This window comes from Dipodomys merriami, unplaced genomic scaffold (assembly GCF_024711535.1).
Source record: "Dipodomys merriami isolate MVZ:Mamm:240054 unplaced genomic scaffold, mDipMer1.0.p SCAF_125, whole genome shotgun sequence".
NCBI lineage: Eukaryota > Metazoa > Chordata > Mammalia > Rodentia > Heteromyidae > Dipodomys > Dipodomys merriami.
In genome coordinates this window covers 2,360,117-2,375,045 of record NW_027202549.1, presented here as the reverse complement: position 1 = coordinate 2,375,045, position 14,929 = coordinate 2,360,117, and the positions used below count along the sequence as shown (strand labels likewise).

At 56.5% G+C, this 14,929-nt stretch overlaps 2 protein-coding genes across 28 annotated transcripts in view; one reads left to right on the top strand and one right to left on the bottom strand.

The window, feature by feature from the left end:
• Positions 1 to 5,780, top strand: part of Dhx30 (DExH-box helicase 30) — a 32,446-nt gene extending 26,666 nt beyond the window's left edge. For all 8 annotated transcript variants that reach the window (XM_070017691.1, XM_070017690.1, XM_070017692.1 and 5 more), the window contains 13 exons: positions 1,529 to 1,681; positions 1,882 to 2,718; positions 2,970 to 3,045; positions 3,134 to 3,238; positions 3,360 to 3,535; positions 3,710 to 3,916; positions 4,020 to 4,101; positions 4,191 to 4,384; positions 4,491 to 4,650; positions 4,750 to 4,907; positions 5,032 to 5,135; positions 5,218 to 5,357; positions 5,448 to 5,780. In XM_070017691.1, the coding sequence (XP_069873792.1) occupies positions 1,529 to 1,681; positions 1,882 to 2,718; positions 2,970 to 3,045; positions 3,134 to 3,238; positions 3,360 to 3,535; positions 3,710 to 3,916; positions 4,020 to 4,101; positions 4,191 to 4,384; positions 4,491 to 4,650; positions 4,750 to 4,907; positions 5,032 to 5,135; positions 5,218 to 5,357; positions 5,448 to 5,701 (2,646 nt within the window). In that variant the 3' untranslated portion in view covers positions 5,702 to 5,780. The remainder of the gene's footprint in view (positions 1 to 1,528; positions 1,682 to 1,881; positions 2,719 to 2,969; positions 3,046 to 3,133; positions 3,239 to 3,359; positions 3,536 to 3,709; positions 3,917 to 4,019; positions 4,102 to 4,190; positions 4,385 to 4,490; positions 4,651 to 4,749; positions 4,908 to 5,031; positions 5,136 to 5,217; positions 5,358 to 5,447) is intronic.
• A 375-nt stretch (positions 5,781 to 6,155) lies between these two features.
• Positions 6,156 to 14,929, bottom strand: part of Map4 (microtubule associated protein 4) — a 110,444-nt gene continuing 101,670 nt past the window's right edge. For 18 of the 20 annotated variants that reach the window (XM_070017676.1, XM_070017677.1, XM_070017672.1 and 15 more), the window contains 4 exons: positions 11,380 to 11,461; positions 10,867 to 10,979; positions 8,521 to 8,710; positions 8,283 to 8,371 (listed from right to left, as the gene is read on the bottom strand). In XM_070017676.1, coding sequence (XP_069873777.1) covers positions 8,364 to 8,371; positions 8,521 to 8,710; positions 10,867 to 10,979; positions 11,380 to 11,461 — 393 coding nt within the window. In that variant the 3' untranslated portion in view covers positions 8,283 to 8,363. Of the gene's footprint in view, positions 8,372 to 8,520; positions 8,711 to 10,866; positions 10,980 to 11,379; positions 11,462 to 14,929 lie in introns of all 20 variants that reach the window. The other 2 variants (XM_070017668.1, XM_070017671.1) reach the window with 2 other exon arrangements.

The following is a 14,929-nucleotide window of genomic DNA, read 5'->3' as shown; positions in this document are numbered from 1 at the left end:
TCTGAGATGCACGGTCTGGGAAGGAGCAGGTGGATGGCCACCAGCAGAGGCTGCCGAGTAAAACCCAGCAGAGCGGGCACTGGGTGGGAAGCCTTCTTCCTGCAGCAAGGTACAGTGTGCTGGCATCTTCTCTTGGTCCCAGGACAGGGGGGTTGTTCCTAGGGTTCTTAATTGTGACAACAGGTGCAAAGAGGGCCTGCAGAGAAAGTGCTTCCTCTGCTCGGAGCCCAGACTAAGGGAGATGACTGAAGTTTGAGTTAACATTTAAATGGCTGACTTGATCAGGTTACAGATGGACAGGAAATGTCGTGTGTCTGAGATGGGTCATAGGAGGAGGGGCCGTGCAGAGAGAGAGAGAACGAGACGGGGCTGGGTGGCAGGTGTCCCTGAGGACGGGGCTGGGAAGGCCGTGGTGGGCAGCACCGGGACAGGCCGTGGTGGGCAGCACCGGGACAGAGCGCCTGTGGGGTGGCGGAGTTATCAGGTGTGTTCTAGCTGGCATCCTGAAGGTGTTGAGAATTCGTGGAGGCGATGACATGGGGGTTCTGGAGCATCCTGGGATTCTGACAGTCCAGGAAAGAGGTTCTCGGGGACGGGTATTGGGCTGTTTCTATCAGAGCTCTTCTTTTTACATCCATTCATTCATTCTTTGTGGTGCTGAAAAATCAAACCCAGGGCCTGCTGCATGTCAGGCCAGCTTTCTTGACTATATTTCCAGCAAGTTTAGCTCTTTTTTTTTTTTTTTAAATCATTTTTTAAGTAGCACAAAGGGGCTGCCATTCAACAGTTTCTATGTATGATGCATGTTGATCCATGTCCCGCTTGTCATCATTTTCTCTTCGGTATTGTTTTGTTTTTTTGTTTTTGTCGGCTGTGGGGCTTGAACTCTGGGCCTGGGCGCTGTCCCTCAGCTCTTCAGCTCAAGGCGAGCACGCTACCACTTGAGCCACAGCACCACTTCTGGCTTTTTCCGCTTATGTGGTGCTGAGGAATGGAACCCAGGGCCTCATGCATGCGAGGCAAGCGCTCTACCACTGAGCCACCTTCCCAGCCCTGCCCTTGGTTTTATGAGTGGGTGCTAGTACTAGGGCTTGAACTCAGTGCCTCCGTGTTGCACTCAGCTTGCTCCCAGCTTGTTCTCTTACTTAAGCCGTGCCTCTAGTCTGGCATTTTGCTGATCACATGGAGATAGAGAATCCTGGACATTCTTTTTTTTTTTTTTTTTTTTTTTTGTCTTGGCTGGCTTTGAACCTTGATCCTCTCGATCTCATTTTTCTGAGATCTCCCTCAGTAGCTGGATTACAGATGTGAACCACGGGCGCTCGGGCAGGCTCTTCTTGAATTAGTTACAACTAGTTTTTTGTTCTTTGGAGATTGACATTTCACTCGTGAGCTGCGGGGGGGGGGGGGGGAGAAAAAACAGTCTTAGGATAAAAAAGAGTGGCTTCCCGTGACAGCTCTGCTTAAGAGCTCTGGCAGCCCGTCTGGGCTGGACGAAAGACTGCCCGACGCGTTTTCTCCTCTGCAGAGCCTGGGCCTGGTGGACAGGAATAATGAGCCCCTCACCCACGCCATGTATAACCTGGCGTCTCTGCGGGAACTGGGGGAGACGCAGCGCCGGCCGTGTACCATCCAAGTGCCCGAACCCATCCTCCGCAAGATCGAGACCTTCCTGAATCACGTAAGAGATGCCGAGCCCCGCCATCTTGTCCCACGCGTCCGTCTCTAGTAGCGCTTCCCAGCTATGGCTCGAGCCAGGCGATCGTGGGCCCAGTCCCCTCTTTGCCCTGGGGGGACCCTGACCTCTGACCCAAGTCATTGCCATGGAAGGTGGTATTTTCCTTTCACCATTTTTGCCTCCTCATCCCCCCTCCCCCCCAGTACCCCGTGGACAGTTCCTGGATCTCCCCGGAGCTCCGGCTACAGAGCGATGACATCTTGCCACTGGGCAAGGACTCGGGGCCCCTGAGTGACCCCATCACAGGCAAGCCCTACGTGCCCTTGTCAGAAGCAGAGGAGGTGCGCCTGAGCCAGAGCTTGCTGGAGCTGTGGCGGCGGCGAGGGCCGGTGTGGCAGGAGGCCCCCCAGCTACCCGTCGATCCGCACCGGGACACTATCCTCAACGCCATTGAGCAACACCCCGTGGTGGTCATCTCGGGGGACACGGGCTGCGGGAAGACCACCCGCATCCCCCAGCTGCTGCTGGAGCGCTATGTGACTGAGGGCCGCGGGGCCCGGTGCAACGTGATCATCACCCAGCCTCGCCGGATCTCCGCCGTGTCGGTGGCGCAGCGTGTCAGCCACGAACTGGGCCCTTCCCTGCGCCGGAACGTGGGCTTCCAGGTGCGCCTGGAGAGCAAACCCCCGGCCCGAGGCGGGGCGCTGCTCTTCTGCACCGTGGGCATCCTGCTGCGGAAGCTGCAGAGCAACCCCAGCCTGGAGGGTGTGAGTCACGTCATCGTGGACGAGGTCCACGAGCGGGACGTGAACACGGACTTCCTGTTGATTCTGCTCAAGGGCCTGCAGCGGCTCAACCCGGCCCTGCGGCTGGTGCTCATGAGCGCTACAGGCGATAACGAGCGCTTCTCCCGCTACTTCGGTGGCTGCCCGGTCATCAAGGTGCCCGGTTTCATGTATCCGGTCAAAGAGCACTACCTGGAGGACATCCTGGCCAAACTCGGCAAACACCAGTACCCTCACCGGCACCGGCACCATGAGGTGAGACACACCCCAACTCCTTTGTAGCCGGGTCAGCTCCCCCTCTCCCCCCTCCCCCCTCCCCAAGCCTGTTGGATTGGTATGAGCCAGGATCGCTCGTGCCGGTGTGGCAAACGCGAGCTGGAGTTGACGTTGGCATAAGTGGCTCCGCCTCCCTCATGTCACCATGCCCATGCCCCGTGCACACCCCTCACCCCAGCCCTGTGGCCTCTCTTTCCCCCACCCCCGCCCCCTGGCCCCCGCCACCCCAGTCTGAGGATGAATGTGCATTGGATTTGGACCTCGTGACTGATCTGGTTCTGCACATCGATGCCCGTGGGGAACCAGGTGCGTGTCTCTCCCTCCTTCCCCTGCCACGCCCCTCCATGCCCGCCCGCCCGAGCCGCCGGCTCATGGCTGCGGGGCCTTTTTTCAGGTGGGATCCTGTGCTTCCTGCCGGGTTGGCAGGAGATCAAAGGAGTACAGCAACGCCTCCAGGAGGCCCTGGGCATGCACGAGAGCAAGTACCTCATCCTGCCAGGTGAGCACCTTTAGGCCTGGAGGGATGTGCGCACCCCCCATCCCCAACGGACTTGACCTATCAGATGGGTCAAACAAGGACTGCCCCGCCCCTAACCATTGTGTGTCTTGCTGCCCACCAGTGCACTCCAACATCCCCATGATGGACCAGAAGGCCATATTCCAGCAGCCTCCCGTTGGGGTTCGCAAGATCGTCTTGGCCACCAACATCGCCGAGACGTCCATCACGGTCAACGACATCGTGCACGTGGTGGACAGCGGCCTGCACAAGGAGGAGCGCTACGACCTCAAGACCAAGGTGGCCCCTGGTTCCCATCGGCCTGGGAATGGCTGCTTGAGTTAAAGGCCACCCGGGTGTCGTGGGCTCTGCGTCCTTGGTCCCAGGCAGGGAGGGTGGGCAGAGACTATTGAGGGGTGACGTCGGGGAAACTGAGGAACATGCTGTGAGCTCTGTAGCTTCCCTTTCCTGTAGGTGTCCTGCCTAGAGACGGTGTGGGTATCAAGAGCCAATGTGATCCAGCGCCGGGGCCGGGCAGGCCGCTGCCAGTCAGGTTTCGCCTATCACCTATTCCCTCGGAGCCGGCTGGAGAAAATGGTTCCTTTCCAAGTGCCGGAGATCCTGCGCACGCCCCTGGAGAACCTGGTGCTGCAAGCCAAGATCCACATGCCCGAGAAGACGGTGCGGCCGAGGCAGGGCCAGGGCTAAGCTCTACAGGAGGTGAGGGGGGAAGGGTGGGGGTGAGTACTCATCACAGCTTTCTGCCCCCACTCACTCCTCCCAGGCAGTGGAGTTCCTCTCCAAGGCCGTGGACAGTCCAAACATCAAGGCTGTGGACGAAGCCGTGATCTTGCTCCAGGAGATCGGTGCGTGGGGCCGGGCTGTGGAGCGCCTTCCTGCCGTCCCGTCCTCGTGGGCAGGGTGGGAGCTGACGCCTGAGCTGTTTGTATGGCAGGGGTGCTGGACCAGCGGGAGTACCTGACCACCCTGGGGCAGCGCCTGGCCCACATTTCTACCGACCCCCGGCTGGCCAAGGCCATCGTGCTGGCCGCCATCTTCCGCTGCCTGCACCCCCTGCTGGTGGTGGTTTCCTGCCTCACGCGGGACCCCTTCAGCAGCAGCCTGCAGAACCGGGCGGAAGTGGACAAGGTCAGCCCACCCCCGCCCCCGAAAGCCCTTGGCTCATCCTGTCTGTCCCAAGGGGGAGATCGCCAGCCCCCCGTCGTGACCAGAGCCGGTCGCCCTCTCCTCGCAGGTGAAGGCGCTTTTGAGCCACGACAGCGGCAGCGACCACCTGGCCTTCGTGCGGGCCGTGGCCGGCTGGGAGGAGGTGCTGCGCTGGCAGGACCGCACTTCCCGCGAGAACTACCTGGAGGAGAACCTGCTCTATGCGCCCAGCCTGCGCTTCATCCACGGTCAGCACTGGCCCAGCCCCGGCCCTCCCCAGACAGACCTACCTCCCTTGGGCTGGGGGGGGGGGGTGCCCTCTGCTCACGCTGCGCCGCCTCCCCCAGGGCTCATCAAGCAGTTCTCGGAGAACATCTACGAGGCGTTCCTGGTGGGGAAGCCGTCGGACTGCACGCTGCCCTCCGCCCAGTGCAACGAGTACAGCGAGGAGGAGGAGCTGGTGAAGGGCGTGCTCATGGCCGGCCTCTACCCCAACCTCATCCAGGTGTTCTATCCGCCAGCGGGGACTGGATGGGGTCCCAGCCCTCCACCCCCCACACACACACATAGCCTTCCCCCAACTGGTTGGCTCCTTGCTCAACCCTCCCGCCCCTTCTCTCCCTCCCCAGGTGCGGCAGGGCAAGGTGACCCGGCAGGGCAAGTTCAAGCCCAACAGCGTCACGTACAGGACCAAATCCGGCAACATCTTGCTGCATAAGTCCACCATCAACAGGTGGGGGGTGGGAAATGGGGCAGGATGGGGCAGGGCAGCCAGCTGGGGTGGCCCTCACCCAGCCCTGTCCCCCCCATTCCAGGGAGGCCACGCGGCTACGGAGCCGGTGGCTCACGTATTTCATGGCGGTCAAGTCCAACGGCAGCGTGTTCGTGCGCGACTCGTCGCAGGTGCACCCGCTCGCCGTGCTGCTCCTGACCGACGGCGACGTGCACATCCGTGGTGGGTACCTGCCCTCCCTCCCCCCCCATGTGCCCGGCGCTGCCCTCTCCCGTTCATCCCCCCCTCCGCTGCTGTCCCTTCCTTGTCCAGATGACGGGCGCCGCGCCACCATCTCGCTGAGCGACAGCGACCTGCTGCGCCTGGAAGGCGACTCGCGCACCGTGCGCCTGCTGCGGGAGCTGCGGCGCGCGCTGGGCCGCATGGTGGAGCGGAGCCTGCGCAGCGAGCTGGCCGCGCTGCCGCCCATGGTGCAGCAGGAGCACGGGCAGCTGCTCGCGCTGCTGGCCGAGCTGCTGCGGGGACCCTGCGGCAGCTTCGACGTGCGCAAGACGGCCGATGACTGAGCCCCCCCTCTGCCGGGCGGGGGGCTGTGTACAGAGTGCAAATGTTTATTTAAAATAAAGTTCTATTTATCCCTTGTGAGCATTGCTGTCCGCTCGGGGCTCCTCTCAGCACCATCTGGACCCTGAGTCCAGGTGAAGAAGAGGCGAGGATGGAGGTGCCCAGTGCGTGCATCCTGGGCTAGTTGTGGCTTCAGGCCAAGGTGGCAGAGTAGCCTGGCACCCCGTCTTCTTCCCCAGCCATGAGCAACCAGGCCCCACTGCTCCCTCTCATAGGCTTGGACAGCACGTGTGGCGCATCCCCGGCTCTTCCCCCTCGCGACTGCGCAGTGCTGCTGTGCGCAGTATAGGCATTCGCCCTGTGTTGTACCCCACCAATGTGGGGGTGGGGAGCAGGAAGACTTAGGTGGCCGGCGGAAGGGCACGGACGCCACAGAAGCCACAGAGGACCGGGGAGTGGTGGGACATCAGGCAGCTTTATTTGACTTCAAATCAGTACAACAGAATCACAGACACAGGTAATAATGGCCAAGCCACGAGCAAATCCAATCAAGAGGCATGTCCCACCCCCCTACCCCCCCCCAATGGTCGTCAAAGTCGTACACATCACACGGGGCCTGTGGTCCCCATTTACTAAGGCCAGGCCAGCCTTCTCGAGTTCCCTAGCCTGAGAACACTCAGCACTCAATGCGGGTCACCTAGAGTGCACTACCCACGCCTCCTCGCTCTACCCAGCCTTTGGCCGAAAGGACTCAGAACCTGCTGGCCACTGCCAGCCTGCTGATCGACACCAAGGCAGGTGGCAGGCACCATGAGGTCCCGTTTCACCTTGCCTCTTCCTTTGCTGATAAACACTGGTAACCCAAGGCCCCTGGCCCTGGCATTGTGCAGCTGCCCCCCCCCCCCCAGCTCAGACTTCTGCAAATCTAGTATGCGTTTAGCCATAGGGTGTCAAGCCTCAACAAAGAAATCACTGCCTCACCAAACCTGAGGACCCTCAGGCTGAGGAAATCCGATCTCAACCTAAAGCCAACACCTCTACCTTTCTTTCTCAAGGGCCAGGGCATGCAGGAAGCAAGAGGTGGAGGCTTGCAAGGCCCGAGGTCTGGGCAAGTCTGCGCAGCAGAAAATGCCCCTGGCGGGAGCCCTCAGAAAAAACCCCTAGGCCATTTCACTACAAACTTGGATTTTAATCCTTTATTAGAAACCATGCAAACTTTTCATACAAAAATACAAGTGCAATAAAAATCTTTTTTTTTGGGGGGGGGGGGTGTTGATAAAATTCCCAGGACTTTTTCATCATCGCAGCCACCCTACGAGCGGAACTAGTTACAGATGGGCACCCTCCACGGGCTAGCCTCCCCCTCCCCTCCAACTCCCCAGTCCTCCAGTCAGGCCACAAGGGAGATGTGGGGTGGGCCTTCCATCACACCTCTTATTCTGTTGATTTCTACACCTGATTCCCCAGTGGCCACAGGAGTTCTGGACCTCGCAGGCACCCGTGCAAACTAGGGTTGCGTGCCTAAGCCCTGCAGCATTGGGCCTAAAGGAGTTCTGACCCCCCACTGGCCCTTTCCTGTTGACTGTCAGATCCCGAGGAATGAGACAGATTAAGATGCCCAAACCAGCCTGTTGGGTTAGAAAAGCAGCATCCACACCAAATGCCAACACAAAGCAGTCCATACTGATCAGCTCTAGTCTGCCCCTTGAAGAGGCCACAGCCCACACCTCATTCCCCCCCTGGCCCACAGCGCCTCCAGGGCTCCAAGCTGCCCAGAGCTCAGGGGGCAGCCTCCCTCCCAACACAGCCTCCGCAAGCTGGAGGTTCAGGACCTTCCCTCCCTCGTCTCCTTTTATCACCTACTGAGGACTCTCATTTAGACATGGCTTCACCCTGCCAACTACATCAGCAGTTTATAGGTTACTAGGGGGAAGTGGATATATATATATATATAAAGAATAAAACAAGGGGTGTGGGGGGGAGTGACAGCAGCTTGGTAGGTATGGTAAGCAGCGGAACAGGCAACACTGGCCCCTAACTAACTTGGGGCAGGGCAGCGAGAGGGCCTGGCCCACTTTGCACGGTGGCTGGTGCTGTGGGGTCAGAGGCAGAAGCTTCGTGGGCTGGGGGAGGGGGAAGGTGTGTGGAATCTACCTCCAGGCTCACCCAGGGAGGAGGAGGAGGAGGAGGAGGAAGAGGAGGAATAATGTCAGTTTCTTTGGGGTTTGGTCCAAAAAAACCAAACAGAAAGAGGTTGGAATCCAGCTCTCCCTCCTGAAACCCACGGGACTCCCAGGCCCTCTCCATGTGCCTTCTCCACAGGAAGTTAAGATGCGCAGTGATGGAAGAGGAGCTAAGTTGGGAGCTGGGCCCTGGCAGGAAGTGGCAGGGGGCGGGGACAAGGGCAGGGGCGGGGCTACTGCTGCCCTGAGCAAGCGAGGCGAGGAGGGAAGGAAGGGGACCTAGAAGGCTCACAAGTCTAGTGGACAGCCCGGGGAAGGGAGCCGAGGGCCCGGGAGACAATGTCAGCCCCGTGGTCGGTGCGCGCCCTGGCGTTTGCCCGGAAGGTCAGCCTGTACGTCTCAATCTGCAGTGACACGGGAGGAGGGGAAGGGAAAGGGGAATGGGGAAGACGAGAGGGAAGACGAGACCAGAATGTCATCATTAGATGCCTGGAAAATAAAAGGTGATTTTTGTTAAAATAAAAATAAATAAAAAAGGTAGGCCACACTTTTTAGGCAATCAACAAAGGCCTTTCCAAGTGGCAGCCAGTGGTGGGGCCCCTGGCTTGTGGCCTTTTAGGCCCAGCCCAGCCACTTACTTGTCTCCTGTATCTGGCTGTCCAAGGTCTGGGCCTCCCTTTGGTCACCACCCCCTGAGAAGGGGGTGGAGCTGCTGAGGCCACTGGCGGAAGTAGAGGTGCCAGCTTCCGGCACGGCCTCACAGATGGCAGGCTCCTCCCCAGCGGGAGGGCCCGGACACGGAGGGGCCTGGCTGCCACCGCCCTCAGTCTACAATGAAACAGTGGGAGGGGGGAGACAAATGCAGGGTCAGTTGGGGAGGGAGTGGAATGGGTGATGGTGGTGAGGTTCACACATAGCTCCCCCCACCCCTGGCCTCCACCCCCGGTCACCGGGAGAAAACAAACAGTGGTTCTGATGGTAGATCATCAACTAAGCCCAAGACCAGCCCCAGCCTGCACCTGGCTGGGTCGTGTAGGTTCTGCCAACCATCCCTGACCTGTGCGCACAAACCCATGAGTCCACGCCCTATATAGCATGGGCTTAGAAAAGGACCTCGAAACTTACAGGGCACCCCGCTCCGGCTCATCACAGTGTGGTCTCAAATATCCCTCACATACCAGCGGCTGCTTCTGCGCTGGCTACCACTAGCAGACCCCAGGAGGGAAAGAGGGGGCAGAAGGATGTTCCAAGGAGGTAAGACCTGCAGAGCTTTAGGGTGATATGTGGAGGACACTATGCACAAAGTGAAGCCAGACTAGGCACCAGCAGGAGGTCTTGGTGTCCCAGAATGCCCAACAGTTTGGTCAGTGAGTAGGGAAGGAGACAGACAAGTGTATTAAAAAAAAACAAAAAACTAAGAAGTCAGGTGCCTGTGGCTCACACCTAACTACTCAGGAGGCTGAGATCTGAGGATCAGGAAAGTCCATGAGACTCTCATCTCCAATAAACCACTAGAAAAAACCAGGAGTGGTGCTGCGGCTCAAGTGGTAGAGCACTCGCCTTGAGCTGAAGAGTGAAGGGACAGTGCCCAAGCCCAGAGTTCAAGCCCCATGACTAATCAAAAAACAGTGGTAGAGTGCTAGCTTTGAGCAAAAGAGCTCAGGGACAGTGCCTAGGCCCTGAGTTCAAGCCCCAGGACAGGCACATGCAAGAAAGGGGAAGTAATATAAATAAACCTGGGAAGGTGTGGGGGGGGGGGGGGTGCCCAGGTGTTAATCCTGGCCTGTATTCACCTTGCCATATGGCCTTGAACCAGAGATCAAACCTGTCTCCCCATGATCTGACACCTGAATGGCTACCTCACAAGGTGTGGGGACATGAACTGAGCGCTTGACCAAGGCAAGAATCAGGATAGGACAGGAGGCAGGGCTGAGGGGTGGCCCACAGTGGGTGAGTCTCCCCCACAGGGTGTTGCCCAACTTTGAACATCTCTAAGAGGCTGCCCCACGGGTCCTCCCACCCACCATGATATGGAACACAGGACAGACAGTATCCTGGGGCACACGGAGTCTCACAGTACTGTGGAAGGAGGGAGGGAGGGAGGGAGGACAGAGGAGAGGGAAGGAAAGGAGAAGAGGTCCAGCCAATACCAACCATGGGAGAACTCTGCCACCAGGACTCTCCCCCCAGAGCCTTAGCCACATGTGGCTGGTGGAATCATGGCATCCTGATGGAGGATATAGTGCCGCGGCCGAGCACACGTGCCTAGCACACACGTCCATCCGTGGCACCAAAAATCAGAGAAAGGAAAGGGCTGGGAAGGTGGCTCAGTGGTAGAGTGCTTGCCTCGCAGGCATGAGGCCCTGGGTTCGATGGCTCAGCACCACAGAAGCAGGAAAAAAAAAAAAAAAAAACAACCGGAAGTGGTGCTGTGGCTCAAGTGGTAGAGCGCAGGCTTGAGCTGAAGAGCTGAGGGACAGTGCCCAGGCCCAGAGTTCAAGCCCCACGACTGACAAAAAAAAAGGACATTTTTCACAAGGGAAAAGGGAAGGGAAGAGAAAAGGAAAGGAAAAAGGAAAAAAAAAAAAAAAAAAAAAAGAGAAACAATGGCATGTTGCGCCCATGCCCAGAAAGGAGTATGACATGGGCAGGCACACACAAGCCCTCCTCCTCCACGGGCCAGGACACTGCCGGCCTTGTCCTCTGTGCCTGGCTCAGTCCCTAAGGGGCATTACAAGGCAGGCTGTAACGCTCAGAAGCAACATCTGGCCAGCGGCTGGCACAGGTGACTGGGCTGAGTCTCTTCACCTCTTCTGCCTCGCTCAGGACTGAGGAGTGATGGGAAAACAGAAATGGTGGGTGAAGTGTGACCCCTGAAGAGACTGAGTAGCGGTGACAGGCACTCCCCCGCCCCCAGATCCTAGCTGCGTAGTGTCCCCACCACCCCCACCCAGGCGATGTCCTCTTGGTGACACAACTCATACCTTCACAGCACCCCCTGCAGGGAGGTGGCCTACGTTATCGAGAGATCCCACTTTGGCCTGGGCCTTCTCTTTGAAGTTTAACTTCTGACTCTCAATCTTGACATCTCCTCCACCTGGAGCCAAAAAGGAAACAAACAAACAAACAGACTGATTTGGTCCTGAAAATGGTCCAGAGATATCCGTGGCATGGCAGGAGCTAGGAACGGGACCCCGAGCTTCGCGGGAACACAGTCCCTGGGCGAGCATGCGCCTCTCCCTGAGACGTGGGCCAATGTTGTCAGCCGTGTGGTCCACACACACACCGAGAGCAGAGTATGAATATCGGCAGAGGAACAGCGAGGGGTTTGTGGCAGCCTTTGGGAGCTGTCCTTCCTCCACTTGACAGGGGTTGAAAACTGTGTGGCCCACTTCACCCCGCTAGGCAGAGGGGCCTCCAAATATGTGGAACCTAAAAGGCCGCCCAGCCAGAGAAGCCGCCGGGTGGGGCCGTGTCCCTGGGGCTGAGTCACTCACCAGGCTTGTGTCTGATGTTCGCCCTGGACCCGCACTTGGAGGAGACCTTGGAGATGTCTACTTTCTTGTTCTGAATCTGCACCTAAACAGAAGAAGAGGAAGCAATCAGGTCTTGCGAGTCAATGATTGGTGGAGCTGGCTTGGAATTTTACCATTGGAGAGGCTGAGGGCTGGCCTGGTATATAAAGGGACTCTGTCTATATCAACAGCAAGGGGAGGGAGGGAGGGAAGGAGGGAGGGAGGAAGCAAGAGAGACAGAAAAATAAAAACGTTATCGCGAGAAAAGGCCAAATCGATTCAACCTTTTGAAATCCTCCTCGTACTTAATGTTTGATTATTGCTTTATTATTATCTTTCCTGCCCAGGCTGGCTTTGAACCATGATCCTCAGATCTCAGACCCCTGAGTAGCTAGGGTTACAGGCATGAGCCACCAGCACCCGGCTCTGTTTCTTTATTATTATTTTGTTTTGATTTGGTTTGGCCAGTCCCGGGTGCTGTCCCTGAGCTTTTGTGTTCAAAGCTAATGCTCTCTACCACTTAAGCCACAGGTCTACTTCTGGCTCACAGACTTTCCTTCACTGGCTGGCTTTGAACCATGATTCTCAGAGTTCAGGTCTCAGCCTCCTGAGTAGCTAGGCATAAGCCACTGGCCCCCAGCTCATTAATTAATCGATTTATTTAAGTCAGTTGTGGGGCTTGAACTCTGGGCCTGGGCACTGTCCCTCAACTCTTCAGTTCAAAGCTCTACCACTTGAGCCACAGCGCCACTTCCAGCTGTTTTGTTTATGTGGTGCTGAGGAATCGAACCCAGGGCCCCATGCATGTGAGGCAAGCACTCTACCACTGAGCCACCTTCCCAGCCCAATTATTTTTATTTCTGAGAGTAGGGAGATATTGATGTGCTATTCCCACTCATGCATATAGTGTACTCACTTTGAACAAATTCTCTCCACCAGATTCCCCATTCTTCCCTTCATGCTCCCCCCTTCTCCACCTTATCCCCCATGCTAGTTTTTCCAATGGCAGGTACTTCCCATAATACTTAAAGAGCTGGAGGCGTGGCTTGGTTGGAAGTGTGTCAGCCAATGAGCAAATTGTCAGGTACTAAGTCTGAGTCCTGGTCTCCAATAACACCACCCTGACCCTGTTTTTTTACGTCTGACCTCACTGCCCTGTAGACCATGCCACTATTCCCCACCTCTGCCCCACCAGCCTCTCCATCCACACCCCATATAGCCATTTTACCACTGAGTCCTGCATGCCAAAAGCCACCGTCGCGGCTTTCCTGGAAGGAACTTGAAATCAGATTCATCATTAGCTCCCTGTCCAATGATGGGAGTAACATTTTGGCATATTTCCTTCTAGTTCTTTTTTTTTTTTTGGCCAGTTCTGGGGTTTGAACTCAGGGCCTGGGCACTGTCCCCGAGCTTCTTTTGCTCAAAGCTAGCACTCTACCACTTGAGCCACAGCATCACTTCTGGCTTTTTCTGTGTATGTGGTACTGAGGAAGCAAACCCAGGGCTTCGTGCACGCTGGGCAAGCACTCTACCACTAAGCCACCTTCCCAGCCTTTTCCCCTGTGGCTGCCACCTAGAGTCCTGATGACTTCCTGTGGCAAATCAGCCTCTCATCTATAAAGCCCTATAATAATCCTATTCCTAATTTTCAATGTTACTTTCCTATTTTTCACCTCTATCAACGTGGCAGGATAAAGATCTCTATGGCCACAGCTGTTTGTGCCAGAGGTTTAGTCATTTGGATAAAGACTGAGACTATATATTCAGGTTTTTTGCTTTGTCGGTCATAGGTCTTGGACTCTGGGCCTGGGCGCTGTCCCTCAGCTCTTCAGCTCAAGGCGAGCGCTCTACCACTTGAGCCCACAGTGCCACTTCTGGTTTTCTGGTGGTTTATTGGAGGTAAGATTCTCACAGTCTTTCCTACCTGGGCTGGCTTTGAACCGTGATCCTCAGATCTCAGCCTCCTGAGTTGCTAGGATGACAGGCGTGAGCCACGGGCGTCCAGCTCTATATTCGGGTTTTGTTTGGTGTTTTCCGTTGAATGCCAAAATACTTTCCAGAAATGCCTCCACTGGTGCCTCTTCCAGCAAACCCACCATATCCTTCAGATTTGAGCTGAGCGCTGGTGGCTCACGCCTGTCATCCTAGCTACTCAGGAGGCTGAGATCTGAGGATCACGGTTCAAAGCCAACCTGGGCAGGAAAAGTCTATGAAACTCTTGTCTTCAATAAACCACTAGAAAACTGGAAGTGGCACTGTGGCTCAAGAGGTAGAGCACTAGCCTTGAGCTGAAGAGCTAAGGGACAGCGCCCAGGCCCAGGGTTCAAGCCCCACAACTGACAAATAAATAAAAGAAAGCAAGCCCTGAATTAGGGCTCAGATCTTTCAGATTTTTCTACCCAAGCTTGCTTTGAAACTCCATCCTCTCAGCCTTCTGATTAGTTAGAATTATAGGCATGGAAGTGGCGCCGTAGCTCAAGTGGTAGAGCGCTCGCCTTGAGCTGAAGAGCTGAGGGACAGCGCCCAGGCCCAGAGTTCAAGCCCCACGACCGACAAAAAAAAAAAAAAAAAAAAAAAAGAATTATAGGCATGAGCCACTGGCCCCTGGCTTGAACTGTCTTATTGATCACTCCAAGAATTAATCACCAAAAAGCTGGAAGTACAGCTGTGGCTCAAAGTGTTAGCCGTGAGTGAAAAAGCTATGGGACAAGCATCCAGGCCCTGAGTTCAGTCCCAATATGGACATACACACTCACAGCTCTTAAATACTGTACAAAACACAGCAATGAATTTTCTCTGTCACATACACAAGTGGCTCAATACCCTCGGAATCCCTGCTCCCGCCCACCCCATGTCCCTCCAGATCAAGAACCCAAGAGGAAAACTGTTTCAGCCCTACCAGGCTGGCCCTTCAAAGTCCGACCCCATTCCCAGACTGGCTAATGTGTGACCAATCCCAGCTCGGTACAGAGGAGGTCACGCCTTCTCGGAGCAGGAATTGCTGCTGGAGAGGAGCAGATTGGGAAGGCGGTACAAGCAGGGTAGAGGACGAGAAACCATTCTCGGGCTGCTGCTCCTGATGGTAGAATGGCAGGAGGGATCTGCAGGCTGGACAGATGTCCCTATGTACCCTGGGGAACTGGGGCACACAGTGGGGAAAAAGAGAAGGCCAAGTGGAACCGGACAACCCAGCTGAATACAGGGAGAGGGAAGCGAGTGAAAGTGAAGAGGGAACTCAAGAGAAAACAACTAGGTCTTCTCTCTTAGCCACAACACTGGGGGGCAGTCATGAGGGCAGGGGCTGCGTGGCCAGCCCTGGAGCATGTATGCACCTGGATCAGGCCTAGCCATTGTCACGGGGTAGGTAGGAAATGCACAGGGGGTTCTTGACTCACTGAATAACCACGATGAACTTTGCCCAGACCAAAGCCTCCCCGAGGATTGGAATCACCCCGGGGCCCGAACACAAATAGTACAACAGGTAACAGAAAAGCAGCAGCACCAAGAGAATAAAGTTTAGGTGGAAAGGGGG